The sequence below is a fragment of the Capronia epimyces genome, assembly GCF_000585565.1.
Source record: "Capronia epimyces CBS 606.96 chromosome Unknown aczIQ-supercont1.1, whole genome shotgun sequence".
NCBI lineage: Eukaryota > Fungi > Ascomycota > Eurotiomycetes > Chaetothyriales > Herpotrichiellaceae > Capronia > Capronia epimyces.
The window spans coordinates 4,829,183-4,856,017 of NW_006912904.1; the positions used below are offsets into that span (position 1 = coordinate 4,829,183).

Sequence of the window (26,835 nt, forward strand, 5' to 3'; positions counted from 1 at the left end):
TACATATATGCGGGTAGTGCAGTATACCGTACAGTACTCTGTACTCTATACATAGGTACATACCTAGGCTAAGGTACCGATAGCTTCCATACCAGGTACACCGCAAGGCTTAAGAGGCTACTGTATGAGAATGATATGGGTCTGATGGGGCTAACAGTACTATCTAGTATCTCTGACTCAAGTCCGTCTATGAGTATACTCCCACCAAACAGAACGTCTGTCTTCCCCCCTCTCCCATCGTCCTCATCCCGGGCAGGAGCAGGCACATTCCTCTTCACATTCACAGCAGCCCGGCGCCCCTTCGACCGGGCGACAGTTGCCCTCCCGCTTCGACAAACATGCGTTTTTCCGAGATCAAGTCGAGATCACCGTGGTCCCCCCCGAACCGATTATCCCTCGGCCTACTGCTGGCATTGTCCTCGGCAATCACCTGCTCAATGATGTCCTGGACCATGGCCGGCTGTCGATAGTCGTACCCAAGAAATGCACTGACTTTCCGGATCTCCAGAGCTTCAGCCCCCGCGATTGGGTCCCTCAAAATCACGTCTCTGGGTCGCTTCTGCTCCTTTTTCTTTGCCGGTGCCTTGGCCACTTCAAGTTGGGCAGCTATCTTTTCCGTCTCCGTTGGGCCGTCCACTTGAATCCCATTCTCTAGCAGTGTAATTCCAGGACCGCCGTGGGTCAAGGCCCCTTCTGCATTCCGCGGGGCCAGGAGCGGATTCTTCAAGTCATCCATGCTATCCTTTACCGAGAGAGTGGAATCCAAGACCGGGCAGTCCATGTGCGGAAGCTTCATCGCCATCGACGGCACAATGTTCTGGCCTTCCGGCTGATGCTGGCTCGCTTGTGAACTCCCGACCCTGGGAGGCCGAGACTGAGCTTCCTGGGGACATTGAGGGTTCAGGTTCTCACAGCCCACTCCAACCTCCTGGCCCTCTTCGATGGTGGTGGCGGTGTCAATGTCCGAGACCGGCTCCTCTTCGTCAAAGTATTTGGTGTCTTCCCAGTCTCGGACCCGCGGCACAAAGGGCGGCCGGCGGAGATGGACGGTGTCCCAGTCAATGTCCCGGAAGAATGCATGGCGCTTGATGTCTTCGGCATCGCCCGAATACACAAAGTAGCCCTGATAGTTCTGATGGATCTTGTCGGCAGCGCACCGGATCACCCGACCCCGCACGATTTTCCGGGTGAAGTCGTTGAGCTCGTACTGACGACTGCACAGACGCTTTTCCTTTTCAACCAGAATCTGCATCATCAGATCCATCGCTTCGATACTTGGTCCAGCCACCGTTCCGGTCTCCGGGAAGACCAGGGTTTTCTTGTGCTGGAGGATCTTGAGCTTGGTTTGATGGCGATCCTCGCAGGCAAAGGGAGTGAAGCCGTAAAGACATTCGTACATGATGATGGCAATGCTCCACCAGTCGCACCGCCCGTCATACATCTCTCCACGAATCACCTCCGGCGCCATATACTGCGACGTCCCTACAACCGACCGGGCAAGTCGGCGCCGTTGAGAGCGGTTGCGCCAATCGAGGATGGGCTCGCCCATGGCCGGCTCATCCCTAAACGGTGATATCTCCCGGGCATGCTGGGGACATCCTCTCAATGAGCTGCAGGGCCCAGTCGGTCTCGCTTCCCTCTCTTCCCTTTCCCGTCGGTCCTGCTCGTCTCCTTCCGGATGGATGCCCAGTTGCTCGAGAAGCGAATGCCGATTCTCCTGGTAGAACTTCTGATCATGAGTCCACTCCCCGTCAAAAGCCAGCCCAAAGTCCGAGATTTTCAGGTGGCCGTCAATGGCAATGAGGAAGTTGTCCGGCTTGACGTCTCGATGGATCCACCTCATTCGATGCGCCTCCTCCACACAAAGGATCATCTCAGCAATATACCATTTGGTCACTTCTTCGCAGAGAACATTCCGCCGGATGAGGAGACCCAGGAAGTCTCCTCCGATGCAGTATTCCATGACCAAGTATAGATGCTTCCGGTCCTGAAACGCCGCAATCAAGGGGATGACCCATCTCGCCCCTTCGGCCGCAACCAGAAAGTCTCGCTCGGCCCGGAGATGGCCTTCCTGCCCGTTCCTGATCATGTCTGATTTGCGTATGACTTTCATGGCAAACACCTCCTTTCTCCCTCGAGCCAGCTCTCGCCTTTTGCTCATGATGGACCCGGGCAGTGCCTTGACCGACGCCTTCAAGCTGGCCCGCGAAGGCTTGAGTTCGAGCCCTTTGTCTTTGACCGCCTCGGACCCCGCCGAGCCGTCCTGGCTGCCTTTGGCCTTGACCAGCCGGACAACACCAAAGCTCCCTTTCCCCAAGACGCTCACCACCTTGAACCCGCCTATCGCGACGCCTTGGGCCGCTTTCGCCTGGTTCGTCGTGTTCTTCAGGACCCGAGATTGGCGGAGATTCTCGCTTTCGGCCCGCTCCCAGGCTTTCCGAGCTCGGTATTGACTGTTGGGAGACAGGTGATGTTCTCGGAGATTCAACTCCAACATTCGTCTGCGAACTGCCCGTGGAGCATCTCCGCCGAGGAGCGAGTTGAAATGCATCTCGAAGAACACCTTTGCCGCCGCCGCCGACTCTACCGTCTTGATTGAGATGGGTGGCAGGGTGGAACTCTCCGGAATGGGGGTTAGTCGGGCTTCTGCAAAATAGATTTGACGGTCAATGTCAAAGGAATTCATGCTTCCGGGTCGTCCCATCGACTTGGGCGTCACCGGCTCCGAGGTCAACGGAGTGGACGTTTTCCGGGCGATGGGCGAGCTACTGCTACTGTTCAAGGTAGAGGGGTTTGATGATGGCTGGGTGGAAGTGGCCTCTGCCGCTTCAAATGCCAGTGTCTGGATGCTAGGTCTAGATCGCAGTTCAGATCTTCTCACAACAGTGGGATTACCAAATGCTTGCTGGAATTTCTGGGTGATTCGGCGTTGAAGTCCAGGTGCCGAGTGACTCCGACGGAGGTTGCGGCGCTCGAGCTTGTGACTTCTTGTCCATTCGGATGGGATAAAGTCGGCATCTTCGAAATTTCGACATGTCATTGATTCAGGCATGTCGTGACTTCCCTCAGGCATATCGGCCAGAGCCGTCAATCGTAGTCTCAGGGGCTGACAAACGGTAGTGACATTAGACTCGTTCCCGAGCACCTGGCTTGCCCGGGGGCCTTGAGTGGAGGCAAACCCTGCCTCAGGATGATGCCGGATGCTGGAGTCACTGAATCTGTCTCCCAGGCCCAGAATGGTTTTGATACTCGAGACCCCTCTCTTGAGCTGACTCTTGACACTGACCTTCGACCGACCTGTGCTGGTAGACTCTATCGAGTGAGACGCTGTGCCATCGAAGAGGATGTGATCGAGCTTGGGGAGCTTGGTCAATCGCGGGGTTGACCATCGGGCCGGAGTGGAAGTCCGAGTGGGAGAGGACGGGCGGCGTTTTCGAGACAGGGCGTTGATGAAAGGCATGATGGCGCAGCAAGCCAGACCTGGGTAAGAGTTGGGCGCGGCTGGCAGTCTGGCTTACCTTAGGCATACATCGCGTAACGATGAAGGTGTATGCGGCTGCGCCAGATCTGGGGATGCTTTGCTGAGTGCGGAAAAGATGAGGTAGAGAAAAATATGAGGATGAACAGAAAGGAACAGGAATAAAACCAGCAGCGACAGTGACAGCAACAACAACAGCAACAGCAACAGCCACAATGGCGAGGACAGGTGCGAACTTGCCTTGGTTGTCGCTTCGAGAGTGGAATGGACCAAGAAAGGGGAAGGGGCAACACACACAACATCCACGGCAGCTGATGACCAACGGCAAAATCGCGTGTTCCTTGCACAGTATCAAACATTCGAGCATGGCCCTCTGCAGCTAACAGTCAAACACCACGGCAGGGAGACCTCGCTTCCTCACAGCCGCTTGCACGTCTGCCTTCAAGGCAGCCACTGCCGTTTCCCACAAGCTACGGACATAGTCCCTCTTGAAGTTCTCATACTCTATCACCAACCCGAGCCAGTTGACAACGGCAACCGCCTTTGCCATGTCCCGCTCGATCGACACCACTTTGTTCAGGTAATCAGAAAGGGCGCCAACGTCTTCCTGGTCAGGCCCTTCTCCGTCTGCCGAGAACTCTCGGACCCAGGCAGAGATGGCGTCTCGCAATTCCGGCAGAGAACTGAGCTTCCGAGATGTGAAGGTGGGCTTTTCGGCAGGCTTTGCCAGCTGTAATTTCTGTTGGCCCCGGAGGGTCGCGTCGTCAGCTTGATTCGTCTTCGGCTTGGGTTTCTTTCTGCCACTTTCAAAGTTGAGACCCGATCTCGCCGTCATCCTGTTTCTTTTCTGCTCGGCCAGCACTTCCAGCCGGATCTCTTCGGGCAGCTCGCTGAGAAAGGATTCGGAGATCTCGTCAGAGGCATAAGCAATCGACTCGTTGGGACCTGGATTTGATTTGGGGAGGGCTACAAAATTGGACTGCATCAGGGTTGATGATGAGTCGCCCACCCTGTTCGACCGAGACTTTCCAAACAACGCGGCCGTCTTCTGCTTCTTCGTCGGAGTCACTATGGGTTTCTTTGACGACGCCTGAGATCTGTTCTTGTGCGGTGACTGATGCAGAATGCCCTTGTAGCGTGGCAGTCTATCCACCTTCTCTTGGGCCTTATACTGCGCGAGTACTTCTTCTCTGACGTCTGGAGGAAGAGCAGCCAGAGTTTCAAGGTCAAGTTGGCTCTCCCGGGGCAGCGCTGCTTCACTGTCGCTCGGACATGGCGATGCAGACCGGGACAATGAGTCCACCGGTGGGGTGGCGGAGCGGGCCATGCTGTTGAGACTGTCCAGAATGGTCCTCTGCTTGGGGTCGAGTTTGGCCCGAATATCTGCTGGCAGCTCGGCCATTACAGACGGATCAATCTGTGAAGGAACGATAAATTGGGTACCACTAACATTCAGTGGTCTGTGACGGAACACATCGTTGCTGGCATTGCCGTCAAGGGCGCCAGGTATAGTGCCGTCGTCTTTCGGCTTCTCAGGCGTAGGCACCTCTTCAATCGCGTCGACCGTGTTCTTGAGTCTAGGTGTACGGACCCCTGGTGGAGGCGAGGTACTCTGTTCTGAGTGTCCAGCCGGTCGTGATGTCGGCGTTGGCGGCTTCTTGAATTGCAACCGCCGCTGGCTACTACCCAGCAAAGACGCACTGCCGGACGTAGAAGGCTTGAGGGGTTCCAACTTCTGCATTTGCACTCCCAACCCGCGGAGCTCTCCGGGAGGGAATCCGTAACTGCGCAGAATGGAGACGGCCTCCTTTCCCAGAATCCCAGCGTCAGTAGTTGCGACACCAAGCGCGACGCTTTTGTTGAAAGTGTCGCATTTGCCATGACCCAGACTTTTCGGAGGGTCCAGCCCTGCATCTGCAGCTTTTCGCATGATCTTCATGGTCAGCTGCTTCCCCTTCACCAGTTGTTCGAGAAGACGCCGTGAGAGTTCGTCGCAAAGACTTTGCACAAACTCCTCTGCCTGTTGTTGGTTGATAAACCGAATGCCCCAGTTGACTTCAGCCGATACAGATTTGCGCATGACTTGGTCACCCACTTCCTGCCTGTCAAGGCCGCGAGAGTAGTCCCATAGCTTTTCACCTGTCTTGGGCCCCAGTGTGTTGACGAGGCGTTCTTTGGTACATGTTCGGATGTCCTTGACGTACTTGATTCCAATCTCCTCCAGCTTATTGCCGATGCTCCATGCAACGCCGGGCAGGTCAGTCACAGTCAACTCGCCAATAAAGTCCAGGACATCTTCTGGCTTGATGAGATACTGTCCAGCAGGTTTGGCTCTTCGGAGCGCTACTTTGGCCAGAAGAATATTGCCCCCTATACCGACCGAGACGTCGCAGCCAGTCTTCTCTTTGACTGAGGTTCGCAGTTCCTGTGCAAGTTTCTGGGCACAGTCTTGCTCCCGGTAGATGGAGCCTTCGGAGAGTCCCTTGCCATCAGAGCCACCCGCCTTGATGCATTGTTCACTTATGTCCACAAGCGCCTCATCAATGCTGATGCTCTGAACAACGCCGTCGATGGCCAAGATAGAGTCGTAGAACTGTCGACTTGCCTCTTCATATGCTTTGTAGTCGTAAGGCAGCACGCTAATATCAGGGCACAGCTCTTGGGCTGCCTTCATCCACATACCGTTCTTGATGCCATATTTTCTCGCAGGGTAGTTGCAGCTGGCAATCTCCGAACTGGGACCGCTCCCGTGCGCAATCACCACAGGTTTTTCAACCAGTTGAGGATGCTTACGCAACGATACTGCCGCAAAAAAGCTATCAAAGTCCACATGCATCACATAGCGTCGCGATCCTGGCGCTCGTTTCTGTCTGGCCCTTTGAGAGGATGACTTCTCCTGGGCGCGGGCTTGCATCTGAGCTTTCAATTCAGCTTTCCAGGTTGACAAGTGGTGTAGTCTAGATTCACGATAGTACTGATTGAGGAAGTCTGGGTTGGCGGTGCTTGACTTGGCCAGGTGCGGATTCGATAGTAGAATGGCATTGTGTTCCTCGGCAGTCAACTGGCGTTTCTCTGACCTGGAAGGATGGCTCGGTGGATCAGCGTCCTGGGCGGCATCGGCAGATGGTCGTTGTACTATAAGTTCTCGGACGTCCTTGTCTGCTGCGAAAGGAGGTTCACTAGATTCTTCATCAGTCGGATGGTCGTCCTCAACAGCAACGATAGAATCCGCGTGTCGATGCACGTGGATCTCATCATCCGTCTCCAGCGTTTGCTTTGTTGGTGCGTCCTCTTCGATCTCGTCCGGTCTATCCGGCGCAGCAAACTCTGGGTTCTCATGGTGCGAACTGCTGGATCCCGGGTTCGGTGTACCTCTCGAGGCTTGACGAAGTTGAGATGCATACCAGCTGTTCTCGCTATGCTCTCTGTAACCATGTTGTTGGGTATTCGCCTGGCTCACGATCTGACCCTGCTCAAACCGCAAGATCTTTTGTGTTACACCTTCATCGACCAGCCTATATGCGTTCCAGGGGAGCAATTTCCCTGCCTTCACACTATCGACAATCCACCCGGGCTTAACGATTCGATACCGCGAAAATTCGACGGTTTTCTTAGGGGTGAGATTGCTCGCAACGACATGGGTGACCGCAGTCTTGCCATCCAGATATTGGAGAAAGCCTCCGCCATGGCTTACAACAAGGGTGTGAAGATCACTCAGGGACGGCTGAGTATAGCCATTGACATGGACGACGACTCCACGGAAGATGGGAGGCTTGTCGGTGGAATTCGAGCGAATGTCGGCATCAAGGTTCTGCAATTTGATCTTCTTCCTGCGCATGTAGTCGGCAAACCCGCCGAACTTGGAGGCCTCATACTCTTCGCCTTGCTCGTCGCTGAAGGCATGGTTCTCGATGCGCTTGCGCACCAGGGTCGAATTCGTCTCTAACCGGGAGCCCATGGTGGGCTGTGGGACAGTTTCATAACGGGATTGGGAATCTGGTGTTCATAGCCTTAGCTTGATGGCCTATGAGGTCCAGCATTGCACGAGAAGATGAGCGTGAGCGTTGTACGTGGGAAAGAGGCAAATCGACGTCGCAGGCAGAGGAGCGAGGGGAGCGCGTCATGGTCAACGCGTAAGTACTGTCCAGTGTCCATACATACAGTACTCCAGTCTTAGGGGCAGTCTGCCGTCTAGCCGCGCCTAAGGAGCCTCAGTCAGTGGCACCGTCAGTGAATTACAGGCTGCGTCATTGGCGGCAAGCTGAAAAACTCGACGCCCCAATGCTGCTAAACCTCAAGCGGCAACGACGCCGTCTTATCGATTGCCAGGCCCCAAAATTTCCGCCCCAAATTTTTATTTTAGCGGTGTCGGTTTCTGAGGCAGCGGACAAGTCTTCAAGGCTCTTGAATCCTTCTTCGATTTTTTTTTCTGTTTCTCTCCATACCGCAATTCTCAGCCCTTTCAGACTAGCAAGCAGGCCACAGAGTATCTGCTACACAGTACCAAGTTCGACACCTTAATTCAACAGAACATACTCTTCCACCATGTCGGGCACTCAACCTGTGGCGGTCTACGCCATGAAAGTCCCTCCTGGTGACATTATGGTCCCCGCTGTCCCTGAGTTCGCTGCTATGGTGAGTCGTTGCAATCAGAGACTGTGTGGGCCGATGTACTGACCATCATTCTCCCAGTTCCGTGTGACCATGGCCGCAATCGACCCCAGCGCCGAGCCCGAGTTTGAAGACGCTGACGATAAGCGACCGGCTCGAGCTACGCTCAAAGTCGTCCGCGTTCCCGATCACTTGTTCGACGATTCCGATGAAGACTCTGAGGATGATGAAGACTACTTGAACGGTCTCGAGGATGACGAGTCCTCGTCCGATGACGACGAGGAAGCCAATGGTGGCCCCAGTGATAGAAAGTCCACGAAGCTGGCCTTGTTGGAGGCACTTGCCAATGAAGAGGCTGAAGATGAAGATATGGAAGACAACGAAGACAATGATGAAGAAGATGACGACGAGGCAGACGAGAGGGCCATTGCTCAACTGAAGGCACTCATGAAAGCCTCCAAGGGCAAAGGCAAGGCCCTCGACGGAGACGAAGATGATGACGACGAGGAGGATTCTGAAGACGAGGCTGTCGAGCTGGATGAGGTTGTGGTCTGCACACTCGACCCGGAGAAGGTATGTACCCATTTCAACTCCAATGCATCAAACAACGAAAGTACCTGGTCCTAACGATGCTTTGCAGAACTACCAACAAACCCTTGACTTTGTCGTCGGCGAAGGCGAGAAGGTCTTCTTCAAGGTTTCGGGCACTCACACTATCCACCTCACTGGCAACTACGTGATCCCTCAAGACGATGGCCAGGCCTCTCTATACGATGAAGACGATGAAGATGAGGATGACTATGACTTGTCCCCCGACGAGGACGAGCTCGACGCCTTCGAAGATAGCGACGAGGAGTCCGATGAGCTGGATGACCTGGCAGACCCGCGTGTCACTGAAGTTGACTCGGAGGATGAAAAGGCAGCAGCATCTACAAAGAATGTCAGCAAAGGCAAGAACAAGCGTCCGGCCGAAGACAGCGACGACGAGGAAGATGAGGAAGCCAACCTTGACGACATCATGGCCAAGTCGCTGAAGAAGGGTGAAGCCGCCGCCAACGGCGAAGAGAAGAAGCTGAGCAAGGCGGAGAAGAAGCGGCTGAAGAAGCTCAAGAAGAACGACGGCGAAGCTGCTCCTGCTGGAACCACCGCGGCCGAGGCCGGCAAGAAAGAAGGCGCCCAAGCCAACGGCAGCTCGGAGAAGAAAGTCCAGTTCGCAAAGAACCTCGAACAGGGCCCGACCCCATCGGGAACCTCGACAGCCAAGGCAGACAAAAAGACCGAGAAGGCGGGCGCATCGACGGGGGTCAAGGAAGTCAACGGCGTGTCGATTGACGTGCGCAAGGTCGGTACCGGCCCGGCGGCCAAGAAAGGCAACCGTCTGGAGATGCGCTACATCGGCAAGCTGGACAACGGCAAGGTCTTTGACAGCAACAAGGCCGGCAAGCCTTTCAGCTTCAAGCTCGGCGCCGGCGAGGTCATCAAGGGCTGGGACATTGGTCTGGAAGGCATCCAGGTCGGCGGTGAGCGACGGCTGGTCATTCCACCGAACCTGGCCTACGGAAGCAAGGCTCTGCCTGGCATCCCCAAGAACAGCAAGCTGACCTTCGACATCAAGTGCCTGAGTGTGAAATGAGGGTAGTTCTGACGGACGGGATTGAAGTGAGCTAGCCGACTGAATTCAGTTGCTTGGAGTGAGCTAGCCGAACTGAATTCGATTGCTTGACGCATCTCGCAAGGCAAGGCAAGACGAGACAAGATCATTCTCACTCGATGCGACACCACGACAGTCAAGATTGTGTGTCACCAATGATTCCAAGGAGGCAGTCAGCGCGTATTCAGAATGCATGCTACCGACTCCCAGGTACCTAAGGTAATTATGTATTTTTCCTCTTGTTTCTCCGGCGTCCACAGCGCAGGGTTTCACCAAAAGTTCCTGAGCCGGCCCTCCGCCCGCCGCCAGCCTTGTCCCAAGGTCGCTGCGGTCCTGTTTCTCAGCTCAGGGCAGGTCTACTGTATGTATTGCTTGGAATAAAATAATATTGATCATCCATCATCGTCTATCGTCTATCATCCATCATCCTCGTCTCGTCCTCATCGTCTCGTCCCCATCGTCGTGGGATTTGTACAGTCCATGCCGTCCGTCCGTAGACCACCACGCCTACAGAGCAACTACCCCTAGCTACCTTGAACAATATAAATATATATAGGCTTAGCCGACCATCAACCATCAAACCACGCACGAGAACTAGCAGAAAGGGAGTAAGTATCAGAAAGGAAGTAAGTATCAGAAAGGAAGTGAGTAGCAGAAAGGAAGTGAGTAGCAGAAAGGAAGTGAGTAGCAGAAAGGAAGTGAGTATCAGAAAGGAAATGAGCATCGGAAAGGAAGTGAGTATCAAAGGGAGTAAGTAGGAGTAACAATCCAATCCCATCTTCCCTCCCGTCCTCCCATCATCTCCCGCATTCTACGTGCAGTGCAGTGCAAGCCTTGTATTTGAACCTCGAGGTACATATGGGATACGCATCCCATTCATCGTGCCTGTACCTGTACCTACCTGTATTATTATAGGCAAATGATCAAGTTTCAGTTTCTTGGAAGCATATCAATGACTACAGTCATTCCGGCTGCCCTTCTTTCATGCCAATCTAAATCTCAATCTGTATATTGGGTGATTATCGGTTTGCTCAAATCTCGACTCTGGTCTTAAGTGCCCTTGTGTCGCGAGCATGGAGCTGAACTGAGCTGGGCTGAGAGCCAGCGCATGGCATGTTAAAACCCAACCCAACAGCCAAATCTGATTATGTATGTCCTGTCCAAGGACGTCAGGCCCAACTACCTACCTAAGTTGATCGCCGTGCCATGCCATCGTCCCAAACATGCAATGCAGTCCATGCTTGAGCCCGTTGTGTTAAAACGCCCTTCTGAGAACCATGTGTCCTGTCCCGGTGAGTCCGCCCACAAGGATGGGGTTCTCGAAGCGAATGATCGTTTTATGTGTTGATAGACCGCCCGCTATGCATATGCAACACCCAATGCAATGCCATGCCATATCGTTTCAACTCGCAAGAAGCAAGAAGCAAGAACAAACGCCCGTGCATTTCAATTTCATCCTACCCACCCGCCGACGATGCTTTGCGAAAATCTCAATTTTGGAATATATTGGGGCTTGTCATACTCATTTCTTCACCACAGTCTCATCTCCTTTGTCCCACTGCACCCAGCTCTGCCGCATATAGTGGTTAAAGCTTGCCGCCGGAACTGCCAACCTAGGACATCGTGGGCGGCGCACCCATGAACGCAGAGTTGTTGAACCCATCTTCTTGCTTGATGGTGCCGTTGAGCAGGGGACATAATCTTTTGTGTGAGTGACATGTCAGTGAATCATCTCCATAGAAAAAGCGGAAGGTAAAAAGGGCAGGGAAGAAAGGGGAGTCAGGATCCGGGGTGGCTCCTGATCTCGAGGGCATAATTCAGCTGGTTGGCAGCATTTGGGATCGCATGCTTCTCCACGTCGAGAGTTGGGTGCATGTCTCGCATAGAGAAGCCAGGCTCGTGCGCCATGATGATGCGAATCATGTCCTCGAATGGGACGGGAACAACAAAATCCAAGTTGGGTCCAGCCACGCTTTCTCTTTGGCGGGAAGTCGACAGACATGAGGTGACTGTGTGCAATGCCACCTCATTTGTTGACCACGTCTACTCGTCAAAGGTCGGCGCCTGGGCAAACACAGAGCCAACTTGGTGGGTGAAGGGGAGGTTGCACTTGTTGCACTTAACGGACTTTTTATTGGTCTTGATGTGGCCGACCTGACCGCAATTCGCACACTTCCGCTGGGTCGGCTGTGTGTTCCTTCCACCACCGCTAGGACCGTCGGCATCGGGAGACATGGCTGTCCCACCAGGCGATGTTGCAGCGGCAGCGCCTTTCTTGGGCCGGTGTTTTCTGCGCGCGTAGTTCTTCTCGAGCTTGGCGAGTTCTTCCTCGAGTCTAGTCCAGTATTAGCAGATCCATTCCGAGTCATCAACAGGGTCAATAGCAGTGCTTGCCGTTTCCGCTGTCTTGCGTCAAACTCGGCGTCGCCGGTAGGCACGACGTCGTTCAAGCTAAAGTCAGGTCAGCTTTGCTCCAATCCTTGTGTATGCTGCAGACGAACCTGAAAGACTGCGCCTCTTCCATTTCCTTGATCTTCATGTACTGTTTAATCACCGCCGGATCGGTTTCGATGTGCTCTTCGACAAACTCGTCGCCGTCTCTGATGACAGTGCGAAGGATTTTCAGCGCCCTCTGGCTTTGACTGTTGACACTGCGTCTGCTGAAGGATGTTGCGGTCTCGTCATCCATCCGCCGGGACGCTGCTGGAGTGTGGGCTGCCGACATGGGCGTGGCTCGGAGGTTCGATCGCTCGGCGTACTTGTCTTCTTGAGCATCCACATCACCGTCCATGTCCAGATCCGATGGCTCGATCTTGGACCCGAGGCTTGCTATTTGCCGGTCCCAGATGTTGCGGATGGATTCCTCGTAGGACTTTTGCTGGCGCGCGACGTTGTAGCTGTGGCCGCCCAGTTCCCTTTTCAGAGAAATGGCGTCTTGGGCAGAGCCGCCGATCGGTCTGAAGCCCCCCTTCATGCTTGTCTTGATGAATGAAAATGCTTCGCCTCGGCCAGACGGATCACCTTCGCCGTACAGTTTGAGCATAGCTTTGCCTTGGGTGGCTTGAAGAAAATTCTTGGTCGTCCGCCAAGGGGCCAGCTGCTGCTCAATACTGTCGTTGTCGTTTTCTTTTTCCTTGTCATCATCTTCGTCATTGTCCGCATAGCCGGAGTCTTGTAAATACTGCGCACCGACTTGCATCGACTCAAGCAGGCAAATGTCTTCTGGGCGGATCAAGTTGCGGATCACATCTTCATCAGGCACCAGTTCACCGGGTTTCATCTCCCATTCCTTGTACTCCTTGTTGAACACCATGAATTCTTTCATCTTCTGTCTGTTCTGCATGTCGGTCGTGTCGGGGAAATGTTTAGTGACATCCTCCACCTTGATCCGGTGAGTTTTCTTTTTACGGGCGATGCGGAACGAAATGGCTTTCAACCGGTTCTTGGCTGCGGTCGTCACCATACGAGAATGCGTTCCCGGCACCGTGGTCGACGGCAGTTCTTGTCCCACTACATACACGTTCTCCAGATTGCGCAGGTAGTGCACCTGTCCCGCGGTACCGGTGGTCTCCCGAATGACCAAGAAATCGGTAGGCTTCGATTCTTGCGGGAAGATTGGGGCTCGATACATGGAGTTATAAAGCGACGTGATGGTTTCGCCAGGATCAATCTGACCAAAGATATAGAAGGGTGATTTGTCTTCTGGCAATAAGACAGACGTCTCCCCAATTTCGCTTTTGGGTCTCGCCGTATCGTCCTTGGTTCGCCTTCGGTAGTAATTGACGACCTTGTTGCCCATACCCGTCTGGGACAACATCAGAGGGTGTTCTTCAGAATACTCGAGCAGCAGCATGGAAGAATTGTCGGCCAAGGATAAATCTTTGGTGGTGGAGTAGACTTCTTCGGTTTTGCGGCCTCTCTGGTGCTTCCTCTTGCGTTTGACCGGCTGCGAAAAGCTGATGGGATACTTGAAATGCATCCTCTTCCGGTGGTAGTTTCGGAGTTCCTGCAACGAAAGTCGCACTTGATAGTACGGGTATTGAAGACGAACGGCTGGGACAGAGTGCTCGATGCTCAAGTGCGTAAGCTGACCTCGCACTTTATGGTTATGGTTCTGTTTCAAGAGGTCATACTCGGCGTCGTTGGAGGTCTTGAAACGTTGCTGCAGGCGGTCCTTGAGTGTTTTGATAGTTGTCGTACTCTTGTTCCCTACTCGCGCTTTGGCCTTGACGGCCTCAGGATCGACTTGCTCAACCAGCAGATCTGAGTCATTCAGGTCTATAACAACCTTCCTGGCCAATTTGGCGGTCTTCTCCTCCGGATTGTCGAACGACGGAATGTCGACTTGATGTATCGTGACGAGCTTATGCGGGTCAAGGTCGAGACGACGCTTCTTGCGAGGCTGCTCGAAATCATCGAAGCCGAACATTTCTTCGTCGCTGTCGACCACCCGAGTTCTGATCTCGACGACTTCATCTTCCGAGGGCGCCAGATGCGACAACGTGTCAAAGTCGGCACACATAAACTCCAAATCGCTCAGGGTGAGTCCACCAGGAAGAGGTTCGTCTAGATCAGACTCGTCCACTGACTCTGCCACCTCCTGCACGGTCTCAGGCTCTTGTGTTCTAACAAGATCCGCGTCGAATTCTGGGGTCGCCCCGGCAGCTCCTGAGTTAAACGAGGTCTTCTGGTCTGGTTCGATCTCCAAATTCACTTTGCTGGGACGGACCGGCTTTGGGGGCTTCAAAGGGGTCTTTGCTGGCCACTTGTGTGGCCTCGGAGGGAAAAGCCTGTTGAAGTATGGTGTCTCATCACGCTTGAAGCTAGGAAACTCTAGCTTCAGCCATTGTTCGATGTTCTCCTGCTCTGTAGTTGGCATGATGCCTTTCCCGGATTGGGCGAAGAGGGCCAGTTGCGTGCGGTATTCGGCATCCTCAATGTCGTCCAGTTCCGGTTGCAGCATAGAAATGTCTTGAGTCTCATCATCTCCATGTTCGGAGGCAAGGTCGGATTCCTGGTCGGCATCTCGTGTTGGCTTGTCGAGTGGCTTCGTAGGCGCAGTCACTGGCTGAGGCTCATAAGCAGTCAGGATCGGGCTTGAAGGACCGAATAAGTCATCGTCATCCAATCCATCTAACGCGTTCTCTCCGATGCCAGGTAGCAGGACGCTAGGTGACTCGGCCTGCGCGTCCTTTGTATCTTCGGTAACCTGACCGGCTTGGGTTGGCTCTTCGTCCGGTAGCGACTCGTCATCTCCGATGTCCTCGTAGTCCACCGCATCATCTGCTTTCTCGCCCGCTTCGAGCTCTCTTGAATTTAACTCATCCCAGTTCAAGCCTTCGCCGCCACCTGCTTCGCCCAGCAGCGCGCTCAATTCATCGTTGGCCTCGGCAGGCAAACTGAAACTCTGGTCGAGAGGCGCGTCGGCCCTGGAGTTCGCTCCGATATCCTCGTCATCTTCAAAGAGGCCATCGAGGTCGTCGTTGGCCTGCTGGTAAATATCGGTGGCCATGTTCGAGTGAGTCAGGTTCGAGTGAAACCGAAGACCCCGCAGGAAGTGTTGTTCGTTGCGCGGTCCGGCGCATCGCAACGATCAGGTCAAGTCGAGTTCATCGCTTGAGCCGAGAGAAGAGGAAACCGTTTAAGCGGAGTGACAGTGTCGCGAGTCGGGAGGATCTAGTCCATACACTTGACAGTCAAAGTGGTTGCTGGAGGACAAGTTCAAGTTCACGTTGAGAGCCAAACACTGCAGCGGCCGGAACTCGCATGACTCGCGACAGGGCTTGGCGCAACGAACAATGATTCATCTCATGACTCGCGACCAGTGCTACTGCAACAGCCTCGTCGGGTCGTCAGCATGCTACCTACATGTACCTTAGGTACCTAGGTCCAGGTAGCTTTACCTTGCTAAAGATGATCACAGAGACGAGGCATCGAGCAGACGAGAAATCATAGAAACAGCCATATCATTCTCTTTTCGCCAGGTACAGCTATAGCTACTTTACAGTGCTCAGCTGCGGCTTGGGTATCACAACTTCAAGGGCGCCCAATCTCCAAGGTACGCACACAAGGCTCGGCTGGTGCCATTCGTACAGTAATGCACAATCTGTGTCTTCTTGCCTCGTTCCACTCTCGCAGCGATCTGCCGCAAATCACTCGTCCTAGGCAGGTACAACACCTGATTCGGGGTCAGCTTCTTAAACGAGTCGTAGATGTAGCTGAAGCTGTATGGCTGCATTGATTCGAGATCGAACACATCCGCGGTGCGGTAGCCGGGGCCTGTGCAAGGGGATTAGCCATCGCCTTTCAGTCTGAGCGCCAGAGCCGACGAACCTCCCCACGGTGGACTGGCGAAAATGACCCCAAATTGACCAGTAATCGCAGTGAGGGCTTCCACCGTCTTCTCCGTCTTCCCGCTGGCGCCCAGGATCTCGAAGCAGTCGCCATGGAACCAGGTGATGCGGTCAGCTACACCATAGATTTCTGCATTATGCTTGGCACAGGCCAAAGTCGCCGCGTCTTTCTCGATGGCGTATACTCTCTTCCATTTTCCGGAGAGGGCGAAAGCAATGGTGTTTCCACCAACACCGCAGAAGGCATCGATGATGATGGATCTCTTGGGAGGTGCCACTTCGGCCATATGCAAGGCGATTTTACTGTCTCTGCATCAGCAACTGGGACTGTGATTTGGTAGACTGCCTACTTTGCGACCGACTCGTGTGTCACGCCGTACCAAGCGTCATCGGTCATCCAGATACCAGCGTCATACTTGGAAAAGATGGAATAACCTTGATGCCAATATCTATATGGATGTCAGTGAGACCAAGACACCCATACTAAAGGAAAAGACTTCGCGTCGGCCTACTTCTGTAGATCACACGGCACTTCGTCCACCTCCTGGTAATGATGGACGCCATCAGGTAGAGGCGTTGTGGAAACACGCTTCTTTCGCGGTGGCTCGCTCGACTGCGGGAAGCGATCAATATTCTTTCTTTTTCGCGCCATTGTCTGCTCGCGACGCGTCACGGGTAATACAGAATTAACATAAGTATGAAGGATTGGTGTCCGAATTAATGACCCAAGAGTGGACGGACAGAACTGGGTGAACATCGGCCGAGTCTTGGAGAATATATTTCCCCAACTTCTGCCACGTCGTTGCCCGCCACTAGATGTTAGTCGCAATCCCGGGGCCTCTCTCGACTCAACAATCTTCTGTCTTTAAATGTGCAAGCAGAGTAAACGTCGAGAGCAACAGGCCTGCACGTCAACCACGATGGACAACTCTCAGTTTCGAAACCTCCTCCAGGCCGAGCGCAGTGCAAAGACGCCCGGATCGGGGGCTTCGGATCCATCCTTCAAGAAACCGGCTCTCGGCTCAAGAGCACGCGCCTCGATTCCCATGACTCCTCGCTCGGTGGCGGGATACAGTGGCTCCAGGGACTTTGCAAGACAAGTGGCAGAACACCGACGAGAACAAGATGGACAGCCTCCTACAAAAAAGTTCAGATCCAGCGCTGCACCCAAAGGTACCAAACTCGCCACTGGGTACAACGACCGCACATTGGCTAGACGGGCAGGTGAAGACGATGCCGAGCCACAGGATGATAAGGGGAAACGGCTCAAGGCTCTGGAAGAGATGTACAAATTACAACAGATTGACGAAGCTACGTTTGAAAGCCTTAAGAGCCAGATTGGCATTGGAGGAAGTATTAGCAGTACGCATTTGATAAAGGGCCTCGATTGGAAACTGCTGGACAAAGTTCGACGCGGAGAAGATGTTAATAATGAGTCGTCGCAGCCGCAAGAGATTGCTACGGAGACCGAAAAAGTGGATGTGGAGGACGAGCTGGACCAGGTGCTGGATAAAGAGGTTCAGGCCAAGAGTCCGGCGACGAAAAAGAAAGAGTCCAAATCTACTGCAGATGAGGTTGTTGATGCTCAACCAATGTCCCGAGATGAAATATTACGGCAGCTGAAGGAGAGTCGGACAGGAAAGCGGGAGACTGCTCCGGTTGCGCCTAAGCTCGGAGAACGCTTCAAGAAGGTGACTTCAGAAAAGTCCAGCAACAAGAAGAAATTTGTGGAGGTGGTGAATGGACGACGGAGGGAAGTACTCGTCATCACCAACAAGGACGGGACAACGAAGAGAAAGTCTCGCTGGATCGACGACGAGGACAGCGTAAAACAGGCCCAGCCCCTAGGGATGGAGGTCCCAGCCGAATTCCTGGCGAAGCAGCAGGCACTGTTGGCCCAGCAAGCGGAAGATGAAGACGACGACATTTTCCAAGGTGCTGGGGACTACGATCCATTGGCCGGTATCAAGAGCGAGTCCGATGACTCAGGTGCAGAGGAGCAGGGAGCAGAAAAGTCCGATGCAAGGAAGAAGGAGGTTGCAGCAGGAAGCGACAAGCCACGAAACTATTTTTCGACAAGCACCCAGGCTGACGAAGTGGAGGATCGTAGCAATCCCATCACCAAAGATCCTACGCTCCTTGCGGCTTTGAAGCGGGCGGCGGCCTTGAAACGGAGCGAGGAACAGGGTGGAGTTGATGTGCCTGGTTCGGACCCAGACCGGGAAGCCAAACAACAACAATTGCTGGCTCGACTGAAGGAGCGAGACCGGGCTGATGCCATGGACCTGGATCTGGGATTTGGCGAGAGCCGGTTCGGAGATGACGATGACGAGGAAGGGCCCATTTGGGAGGAGGGCGAAGGGGGTGGCAAGAAGAGCGGGAGGAAACGAGGGCCCAAGAAACACAAGGGTGATAAAGATAATGTGAAGGATGTGATGGCGGTGCTGGACGAACGACGGAAAGACAAGCCGTAAATACTGGATACTATCACATCTCTCACCGGGGGTTCTGAGCAGGGTTGCCTTCAGTCCGTCTCGTAGAGCGCTACGGAGTATCCGTTTGGAGTGGACGAGGTTGAAAATGCAGATCAGATGCAAACCAGTGGCCGGACAGGAGACGTATGCGGGTCACGAGTTTACAAGTTGACGGAGGTGACGGTGGCTGGAAAGTGACAGGTTCAATACCGATATGGATCTGAAGACGGAGTACGGACAAGGAATAGACATGGGCATGGGTATCAGCTCGAACATGGATCTCCTGGCATCGACCGCGCCACCCATGTTTGCAACTGGCACCACTCGCGGGCCAAACTCGAGACGGGAGTTGCATTCCGTATCCGTACACGCATCCCCTGCCTTGTATCCGTACTCCGTACTGTAGTCGCGGTCTGTATGCCGCCATATCGAGCGCTGTCGTAGGGTGAGGTGATGAGGTGATAAGGTGAGAGCTGGTGAGGTTTCGCCCGGATTAACAGTTCCTCCGGCCCCAGCTCCATCACGCACTGCAGGCTTAGGGGCCTCTCACCTTTACTCACTTTTATTTCATTGGTGCTTGAGCGGTGACAGGACAGAAACCCACCTGCGAAACACGACCATGGCAAGAGGTACGTAAGCCTGGTGGCTATGATCCATGTCTGTCTGTGATAGACAGTTGACTGTCTAGTGTCCTTTGTCAGAACGCCTCTCCCCAACTCATCAACCTCACGTTCCCGACCGTCCGTCGCTTCGCCAGGCCCTAGGCCCCGGTCGATCTGCTCAAAGACTCGGGTGGAGATGTGCTCTGGCCCTGAAAAGAATCACTGGACTGAGAAATACACGGATACGATGTATGGAGGAGAAGACCGAAGACCGAACAGTCTGGCTGATCCCTGCAGCCTGCGATCTTTTCGCCCTCTCTCATTTCCATGGCCCTGGGAAGGGGATTCCGCCTCTCACAGACCCGTCGATTACGGTCTCTTCCGGCGAAACACAGGCCACAGACTAAGACACAGACTAGGTCCGGGTTCCTGACAGTAGCGGCTCAGCTACGCCTCTCTCGCGCTCTCCAGTGGCTACTGGCTGGCGCCCTGGTCCATGGTGGTGCCCCCTGCATGGCCCCGACTGAGTTCAACCAGTGGTCTGTTTCAGGGCGAGATCTGGCTGCTGCTGACTGGTGGTTCCACGGCAGCTTGTGACAGAACTAGCAACCGGATAAGGGGCTCGATATGGCTTAATCGACCTCCATGTGGCTTGCAGCCACTCGTCCGCCGTCTCCTTTCTGCTTCCCAAGGCTGTCAACCACCAAACTCCACTGGTGGACGACTCTTTGGATGCCGCAGTTCAGTCGGCTAGTTGGTTCTTGGTCTCATCTGCTCGCAATTGCGAGTCTCGTACGGGGTCTGTACGGCCCCTGTACCCAACGATACAGAGCTTTCTAGCTGGTCACCCTATGGAGATGCAGCTTTCCTCCTTTGAAAAGACCTCTTCTTTACCGTGTCTTTTGGAGGCCCTCTTCCAGTTAGCCCAACAAGGATGGCCGTCGCACACATGTCCACCATGAAACGTGCCACTGGATCCCAACTCCTGATGAGTTTGCAACACCTCTCCTGTCAAGGCGCGATCCCCCACCACCCACCCCCTCCTGTCCGAAGCTATATCTCTGAAGTTTTTTTCGTTTCATGCCTCTCCTTCTTTCTTTCCCAGCACTCAATCCTTTGCCCACTGCAGGCTCTTGACACGTTTGTGCGACACATTGCACTTCGTCCCTCCCTTTTCACGACAAGGCTAGCCCTTGGTCTATTCGCTTTCTTCCTCGCTTGAGCTACGCTCGTGGTCACTCATTCGCCAACCAGGTCATTCATTGATTGAATCCTATACAAATTACCCCCGGCGGGCTCATCAGACTATCCCCAATCCCCCTGTGTTCCGACATCTCAACATCTCCATCACAACATCTATACCCAATTCCAACATGGTTTCCAGCGTCTTATCCATCTTGGCTCTCGCCACTGCTGTTCTGGCTCATCCGCAGCGACACCATCGATTCCACTATGGCACCGGTACCGGTAGAGGCTCAGGCATCGCCTTGCCTACCGGTGGAACATTCGCAGCTAACGGCACTGCTCACAACGGTACAAACTTTGGAGGCTCAGCAGTCGAGTCCCCTGCCACAGCTGTCACGACGATCATTGTTAGCCCTATCCCTCTTGCATCCTCCACGGGCGGTGTTGCCGAGGGCATCTCAAGTGTTCCTGTCGCCAACGCTGCCGTCGGAGTCAGCACTACCTCGTGCAGCAGCAGCTTGACGTCTACCATTACTACTACGTCTGTGCAATTCGTCACATTCACGGCAAGCGCTAGCTCTACCTCAGTCTCGGCCAGCTCTGCCCCAGCATCCTCCTCTGTCGTATCTGACTCCGGGCTCGAAGACCTAACTGGATCGGCGTCAGTCAGCCTTGATGCTGGAACACCAACTGCGGGAGCCTTCTTCGGGAGACCTTCAGTTGGAGGCGGAGCATCGGTTGCAGCTGGTTCGTCGGTTGAATCAGTTGTTCCCACCACCTTGGCAACAATTGCTGGCACAGCACCTGCCTCTAGTGCTGCCGCGAGTGTCTCTATCTCGGTCCCTTCCTCCAGCTCCAGCTCCACACCAAGCACCGGGGGTTCCACTAGCGGCAAGAAGGGTCTGTCCTACAACATTGCCTCGTTGACCTCGGCTTTCGCGGGCCAGGGTATTAGCTGGGCTTACAACTGGGGGGCCGCACCCGATGGCAGCATTCTCTCCGGAGCAGAGTTTGTTCCCTTGTTGTGGGGGCAAAACTCCATCTCTGCGTGGTCCAGTGCTGTGCAGTCGGCCATCTCTAGCGGCTCTAAACACGTGCTCTCCTTCAACGAGCCCGACCTCAGCTCTCAGTCGAACATCGATCCCGTCACAGCCGCCCAACTCCATATCGACAACGTCGCTCCCCTGTCCGGCCAAGTGTCAGTGGGCTCTCCGGCAATTACCAACGGTGCCGGATCGAGTCCACCTATGGGAACAACGTGGCTCCAGCAGTTCTTCGATGCATGTGGCGGAAAGTGCAATATCGATTTCGTCGCTTTCCACTGGTATGCCGACGCAAGTCAGGTCGACTACTTCAAGTCCCACGTCCAGGATGTCATCGACACAGCGGCAAAGAACGGCGTAAGCAAAGTTTGGTTGACCGAGTTCGGTGCCACAGGCTCTGACAGCGACGTTGCCTCATTCTTGAGCGAGGTCATCCCATGGCTTGACTCTCAGAGCGCCGTAGAGCGGTATGCGTACTTCATGTGCAGCGACGGTATCCTGGTGAATGGAAACTCCGTCTCCAGCCCCATCGGCGAGGCATACCTGTCCTGATGGACGCCCGGGGTCTGAGGTCAACTTCACAGACGCTCGTAATCTCCACCTTCTTCGGGACTACGGTATCAGGATGTGCAGGAAGTTTGGAGCCTAGGCAGATCAGCGATTACTGATCGGGAAAATCATGGGCATTTGGATTTGGGATTTACATTTTTCTGGAAATATGAGGAGGTGGTACGGATACTTGGCACGTATTCCAGTTTGGATAGAGCGGAAACAGGCGATACACTTCGACGGCTGGCATACGAAAATTCTTTACTGTCACGACTGAGATGACACACGACCTTTGATGTATGATACATGCAGCGTAGCAGTCTCATGCCATAGCGTCGACACATCGAAACATGCTGATACAAGATTTGCTTTTCCTCTGATTACAATCTGGTCGGCATGCCGAGCTCCGAAGCATTAGGACCATAGATAAGGTACCGAGTCTTAGTAGCCAGAGATGTATGGGAGGGGTACGACAGCCGGCGTTTTAACGCTCATAAACCTACGGCACTTATAGACAACCCTGTATTCATGCACATGTGGTCCATTCGCTTGGTGTCACCTACGGCGTACATGTAGAAAGCAGCTCGAGATGGGATCGATCCCTAGGGCCCGAACACCTGTCATCCAGTCTCCTTGACAATATCAATACCATACCTGCGCCGTACTGGTACAATTTCCGCCTGATCCCCTTCATCCGCCGTCTCAGCGAGTCCAACATCATCCCACCAGCCTAACTGGACAGATGTACTGCGGAGGAGCGATTCGGCTTCGTCATGGCTCTTTGCCGCCGACAGCTCTTTCACCAACCTGCTTCCAGCAAGCAAGCTCGCGACACCGGCAATGGTACATGGATTATGCGGAACGACCTTTCTCATTGGATTGAGAAGCACCGCCGTCAAGCCGCAGACGAACATGGCTGCTAGGAGGGCCTGCAGGATGAGTTTGGAGGTGGAATTCACGCGCAGGACAGCCCCTGGAACGTTGACGAGCGTAGCAGCGACACTGGTTGCTTGAGCGGCCTCGGCTGCTTCCGCACCGGTCGATGTCGCAGGGGAGGAGGCTGGACCATTATTGACCCGCATGTTTGCGGAGATGGCCTGTGCCATATATCGGCGGTAGAAGTTCAGAATGCCCTGCCTGACTCGGTTCTGGCTTTCTTCGTCGGCGCGACCCATCAGCTCCTGTGGGACAGGGGTGCGGCCGAATAAGACGGCTTGGAAGAAATTGTCCACCGGCGGCTGGCTGGACAAGCTGCTCGATGAATACTGCGTCTGATTGAACATCGAGAGTGCTTGGTCCATGTGGACTTGCAGCCTGAACGGGAAGGCAGTCGGTGTTGTGCGACCGCTGGAAGTGAGGTTGTCTGGACCGCTGGCAAGCAAGCTGGCTGTGGACTCGTTGGCAACGGGCACGCTCGTGGGGGAAATGCTGAGGTCATTGGCGTTCAACACCACTCTCGCATCAAGCCTTTCAATCACCTGCGAGCACGCCATTGTAGACACTACCGACTTGGACATATCTTCCACGTCGACATAACCGTAGATGAACCCCAGCGATGGACAGCCCGCCGGATTATCTGCCTGTGTGTATGGAGAGACCTCATCTGAACTGTCTGCGAAAGGGCCCGAGTAAGGGCCGACATGCAAGTCCAGCATTTTCCCAATGAAGCTTTGGTTCGTGCTACTCGGCAGCTGGAAGAAGTACTGGAAGTCCAGATGCGATAAATTGCCACCTGGACCTCCGTAGGGGCACTCGGGCGGTAGTGGCAATGTAGCTTCAACGGAAGCGCTTGCTGAGAGAATTCTTGCATTGAAGGATCCAGAGAGGTTGAACTGATCAGGTTGAAGCATACTGCACGCCAGAGAGCCACGCAGAGCTGGTAGCAAAGCATCGACAAGGCTGTCCGGGGCGGTGCTTGCGGTCATGTCTTCTGCGTACTGAAGTTTCGGCAGAGCTAATTCCTCGTACGTGAACGGAGGGTAAGATAGATTCGCGGCTTCGATGAGACTGACGACAACAGCTGCAGAGCTATCGTTGGTCACAGAGTTGGCCCAGGTCGTGTTGAAGTTGTCGAGCTTTCGCAATGTTGCTGGCATTGAAGTTCCGATGCTGTCAATGACCAAAAGCCCAGAAACGATGATCGTTAGTAAGCTCCCAAGAAGAGCGCCAACGGAAGACATAAAGACACTCCAATATCTTTGCTTTACAGCAACCCATAAAGCGATTGGAGGCATCTTCCCCATAACAGAGCGGAACAGGTTCGAACCATTTATACCATCCCTGGTTTTGAGAGAGTGGTAAGGAGCCAAGACGGCAATGTTGAAATCCAATGCATTGAACGATGTAGACACCAACAGCATGGCTAGAGCAGGAACAAATCTCGTGCACGACTCTGTGGAGAAGCTCCCGCTGTCTGAAAGCATGGTTATCCCTGTTTTTCGCTGGGATAGATGATTGAGGACTTCTAAGACTGCAATCAAGGCCGGTGGTAACCCTAACACAAGCACCATCACGAGGCGCCTGAGAAGGAGAGGGTTCCACCAAGGTGTACCGGCGTCTGTGCTTGAAGAATCGGTGCTCTCTCCATCGTCAGTTACCTCAATAGTGAAACTTTGCTGGCCGTGGGCATTGACAGATGACAAAGATGCGTAATGAGAGCGATCAAGGACTTTCTCCAGTTGCGCACTTGTAACAGCACTGCAGTCGCAGAGGACCTCCTCAAAGCCAGGGCTGTCCGCCAGCAGAATAGCTGTGCTACTGATGGGCTCCGGATCGCGAGGCACGACACCTGTTGATCGATTTGTGGATACCATGACTACTAACACGGTCATGACCGAGAAACCGGCCACCACGAGCCACAGAGACGCTTCTCGGACATAGAGTCTTTGCCGAAGCGCAGATATCGTGCCGGTGACTGGACTTTGTTCTGCGCGAACAAGGTTTTTCGAGGCAATCTGCACGGCGACATGGTTGAAGACTTTCTCGGCTGCGGATATCATGACATCTTCGTCCAGTAAGACCTCGTAGCCCCCGCCGCTGACTTCAGCCATGGTCTTGAACATAGTATCCGGATACTCCTCTGCCACATCACTGTCTGCCTTGTTGCCAAACATCAGCGCTGAAGCCATGTATGCAGACGTGAACATGACCCCGAGATCAGCGTCTTCAAAGTTTTGCAGTGAACGGCTTTGACTGGTGACCTGGGGTGTTAGAGAGATCTGAGTCGGGTTCTGGGAGAGATCGTAAGTAATTTGGTGTGTCTGCATGGTGTAGCTAGGCCTGCACAAGATGCTGCTGATCTGTGCCACACCAGACGACCATGAAGAAGCTTCGAATTCAGACCCATCCCCAACATCAGACCCATTGACACGAGTCTGCGTGTACCGCATGTCTGTCAACGTCAGAAGCTGCCAGTTCCCGATGGGCGTCGGTGAATTTTGTCCAGAACAGTCTACTCGTTGCATTAATCCACTCAGCTGTCGACTAGGGCATTCGTACAATTGTGGATTGAGGGTGTAGATTGGTGGCGCCCCTGCAAGGAGCTTACACTTTGGGGCCAGCAGGTTCAGGGTGCTTTCGGGATGTTGCGCTGTTGTGTTCGCCGGTTGAAGGTTAATACTAGCATTGGTTTTCTCACAGTTGAATGAGGGCACGAAGACGTCAACAGCCGCACTGATGGTGGCATTGGAGCTCAAAACAGAGTCTGGAATTGACAAGGTCTGATAAGCGGTACTGTCGAGTGTCCCCTGAACATTGCGAAGACCTTTTGCCATCACCGCATATGCTGTATAAAACAGAGACGAATCGGAAACACTAAGATACGCGGTAGCGTTGTATAGTGAACCATCAAAGCTTGTGCCGGTGAAGAGGTTTCCAGTCTGAGACGTTTCGATCCGGAAATCGGTGAAGAATAGACCAGTCGTAGCAAGGGTGATCAGCTTCAGGAGGATAAAAGACGATATGGTTAGACATATTGGCCAATGTCGTTTTCTCACGGCATTCCAGAGGCTGACAATCTGAAGTGGTGATATATAGTCCAGCAACACGCTCGTCTTCGCAGAGGCATCTGCCTTCTGCAGAACTTGCCATGGGAGGAGGAGCTTGCAAGTTTGGTCGACCTGTCGCCAAATAGCAACGAGTATAACAATGATAGCGGTTGGGCTGTATGTCCAGGAGTAGTGGTTCGTGGTGACCAAACGAAAGCCGTCATTTCGAGTGTTGATCTGCCATATCGCAACAAGTGCTCCGGCACAGGTCGCGAAGATCGTTGCGAGTCCTCCTAACGCCCGCCTAGAAAGCCATAAAGAGTACCAGAGCACAGGTTCAGATTCTTCACCAATCTGGCCAGTGGAATGCTCCTGCTGGAGCTCCAAGGTCGTGGTATAGACCTCGTTCTTGGTTATCTGCTCCACACCTTTCCCGCGGCTTCCATGGCGGCGCTTTATGGATGGTGTATTCGTGAAGGAAAGATGACGGCGAAACCACATTCGGGCGGTCGGCTATCCCAGATGTAGCATTTGACACAAAATAGACGCGGAAGTATGTGAACCCGGGTTAGTATTCTTGATTCCCGGAAGTCTGCTTCGACGCCGGCGGGAGCTCGCTATATGTCTCAACACAGCCGGCTGGACTGGCCCAGCGCCGGAGGACAAAACTCCCGAGGCCTTGGCCACTGATTGGGCTGGCGCTTAGCTACAGAGCGCCTTGAGAAACTCATCCAGTAGAACCACCGAATGGCATAATACGACAAGGATCATGGCGTGCATAGCCCCGCGAGGCGGAACATATGTTCAGAGTATTTGTGATTGGACTTACACAGTAGTATGCTTCCGGGCCTCGAAAGACATGATCAAACATCACGGACAATCCCTCGAACAATAGCATCACGA

The 26,835-nt window shown here is 53.9% G+C and overlaps 8 protein-coding genes across 8 annotated transcripts; 3 read left to right on the forward strand and 5 right to left on the reverse strand.

Moving 5' to 3' along the window:
• Positions 1-280: 280 nt before the first annotated feature.
• Positions 281-3,460, reverse strand: A1O3_01752 (AGC/NDR/NDR protein kinase; the record flags this gene model as incomplete). The annotated part of the gene is made up of 1 exon (XM_007731895.1): positions 281-3,460. The coding sequence occupies one exon, from the start codon at positions 3,458-3,460 to the stop codon at positions 281-283; it is 3,180 nt and encodes a 1,059-aa protein (XP_007730085.1).
• A 397-nt stretch (positions 3,461-3,857) lies between these two features.
• Positions 3,858-7,436, reverse strand: A1O3_01753 (DNA repair protein REV1; the record flags this gene model as incomplete). Its single annotated transcript, XM_007731896.1, has 1 exon — positions 3,858-7,436. The coding sequence occupies one exon, from the start codon at positions 7,434-7,436 to the stop codon at positions 3,858-3,860; it is 3,579 nt and encodes a 1,192-aa protein (XP_007730086.1).
• Positions 7,437-8,023: 587 nt separating this feature from the next.
• On the forward strand, positions 8,024-9,722 carry A1O3_01754 (uncharacterized protein; the record flags this gene model as incomplete). Its single annotated transcript, XM_007731897.1, has 3 exons — positions 8,024-8,113; positions 8,171-8,662; positions 8,730-9,722. The coding sequence occupies 3 exons, from the start codon at positions 8,024-8,026 to the stop codon at positions 9,720-9,722; spliced, it is 1,575 nt and encodes a 524-aa protein (XP_007730087.1).
• A 2,061-nt stretch (positions 9,723-11,783) lies between these two features.
• A1O3_01755 (uncharacterized protein) lies at positions 11,784-15,252 on the reverse strand (the record flags this gene model as incomplete). Its single annotated transcript, XM_007731898.1, has 3 exons — positions 11,784-12,075; positions 12,114-12,191; positions 12,242-15,252. The coding sequence occupies 3 exons, from the start codon at positions 15,250-15,252 to the stop codon at positions 11,784-11,786; spliced, it is 3,381 nt and encodes a 1,126-aa protein (XP_007730088.1).
• Positions 15,253-15,768: 516 nt separating this feature from the next.
• On the reverse strand, positions 15,769-16,745 carry A1O3_01756 (uncharacterized protein; the record flags this gene model as incomplete). Its single annotated transcript, XM_007731899.1, has 4 exons — positions 15,769-16,019; positions 16,074-16,396; positions 16,444-16,542; positions 16,606-16,745. The coding sequence occupies 4 exons, from the start codon at positions 16,743-16,745 to the stop codon at positions 15,769-15,771; spliced, it is 813 nt and encodes a 270-aa protein (XP_007730089.1).
• Positions 16,746-17,013: 268 nt separating this feature from the next.
• On the forward strand, positions 17,014-18,567 carry A1O3_01757 (uncharacterized protein; the record flags this gene model as incomplete). The annotated part of the gene is made up of 1 exon (XM_007731900.1): positions 17,014-18,567. The coding sequence occupies one exon, from the start codon at positions 17,014-17,016 to the stop codon at positions 18,565-18,567; it is 1,554 nt and encodes a 517-aa protein (XP_007730090.1).
• A 1,975-nt stretch (positions 18,568-20,542) lies between these two features.
• Positions 20,543-21,949, forward strand: A1O3_01758 (uncharacterized protein; the record flags this gene model as incomplete). Its single annotated transcript, XM_007731901.1, has 1 exon — positions 20,543-21,949. The coding sequence occupies one exon, from the start codon at positions 20,543-20,545 to the stop codon at positions 21,947-21,949; it is 1,407 nt and encodes a 468-aa protein (XP_007730091.1).
• Positions 21,950-22,566: 617 nt separating this feature from the next.
• On the reverse strand, positions 22,567-26,433 carry A1O3_01759 (uncharacterized protein; the record flags this gene model as incomplete). The annotated part of the gene is made up of 1 exon (XM_007731902.1): positions 22,567-26,433. One exon carries the CDS (start codon positions 26,431-26,433, stop codon positions 22,567-22,569), a length of 3,867 nt encoding a protein of 1,288 aa, XP_007730092.1.
• Between the last annotated feature and the right edge of the window lie 402 nt (positions 26,434-26,835).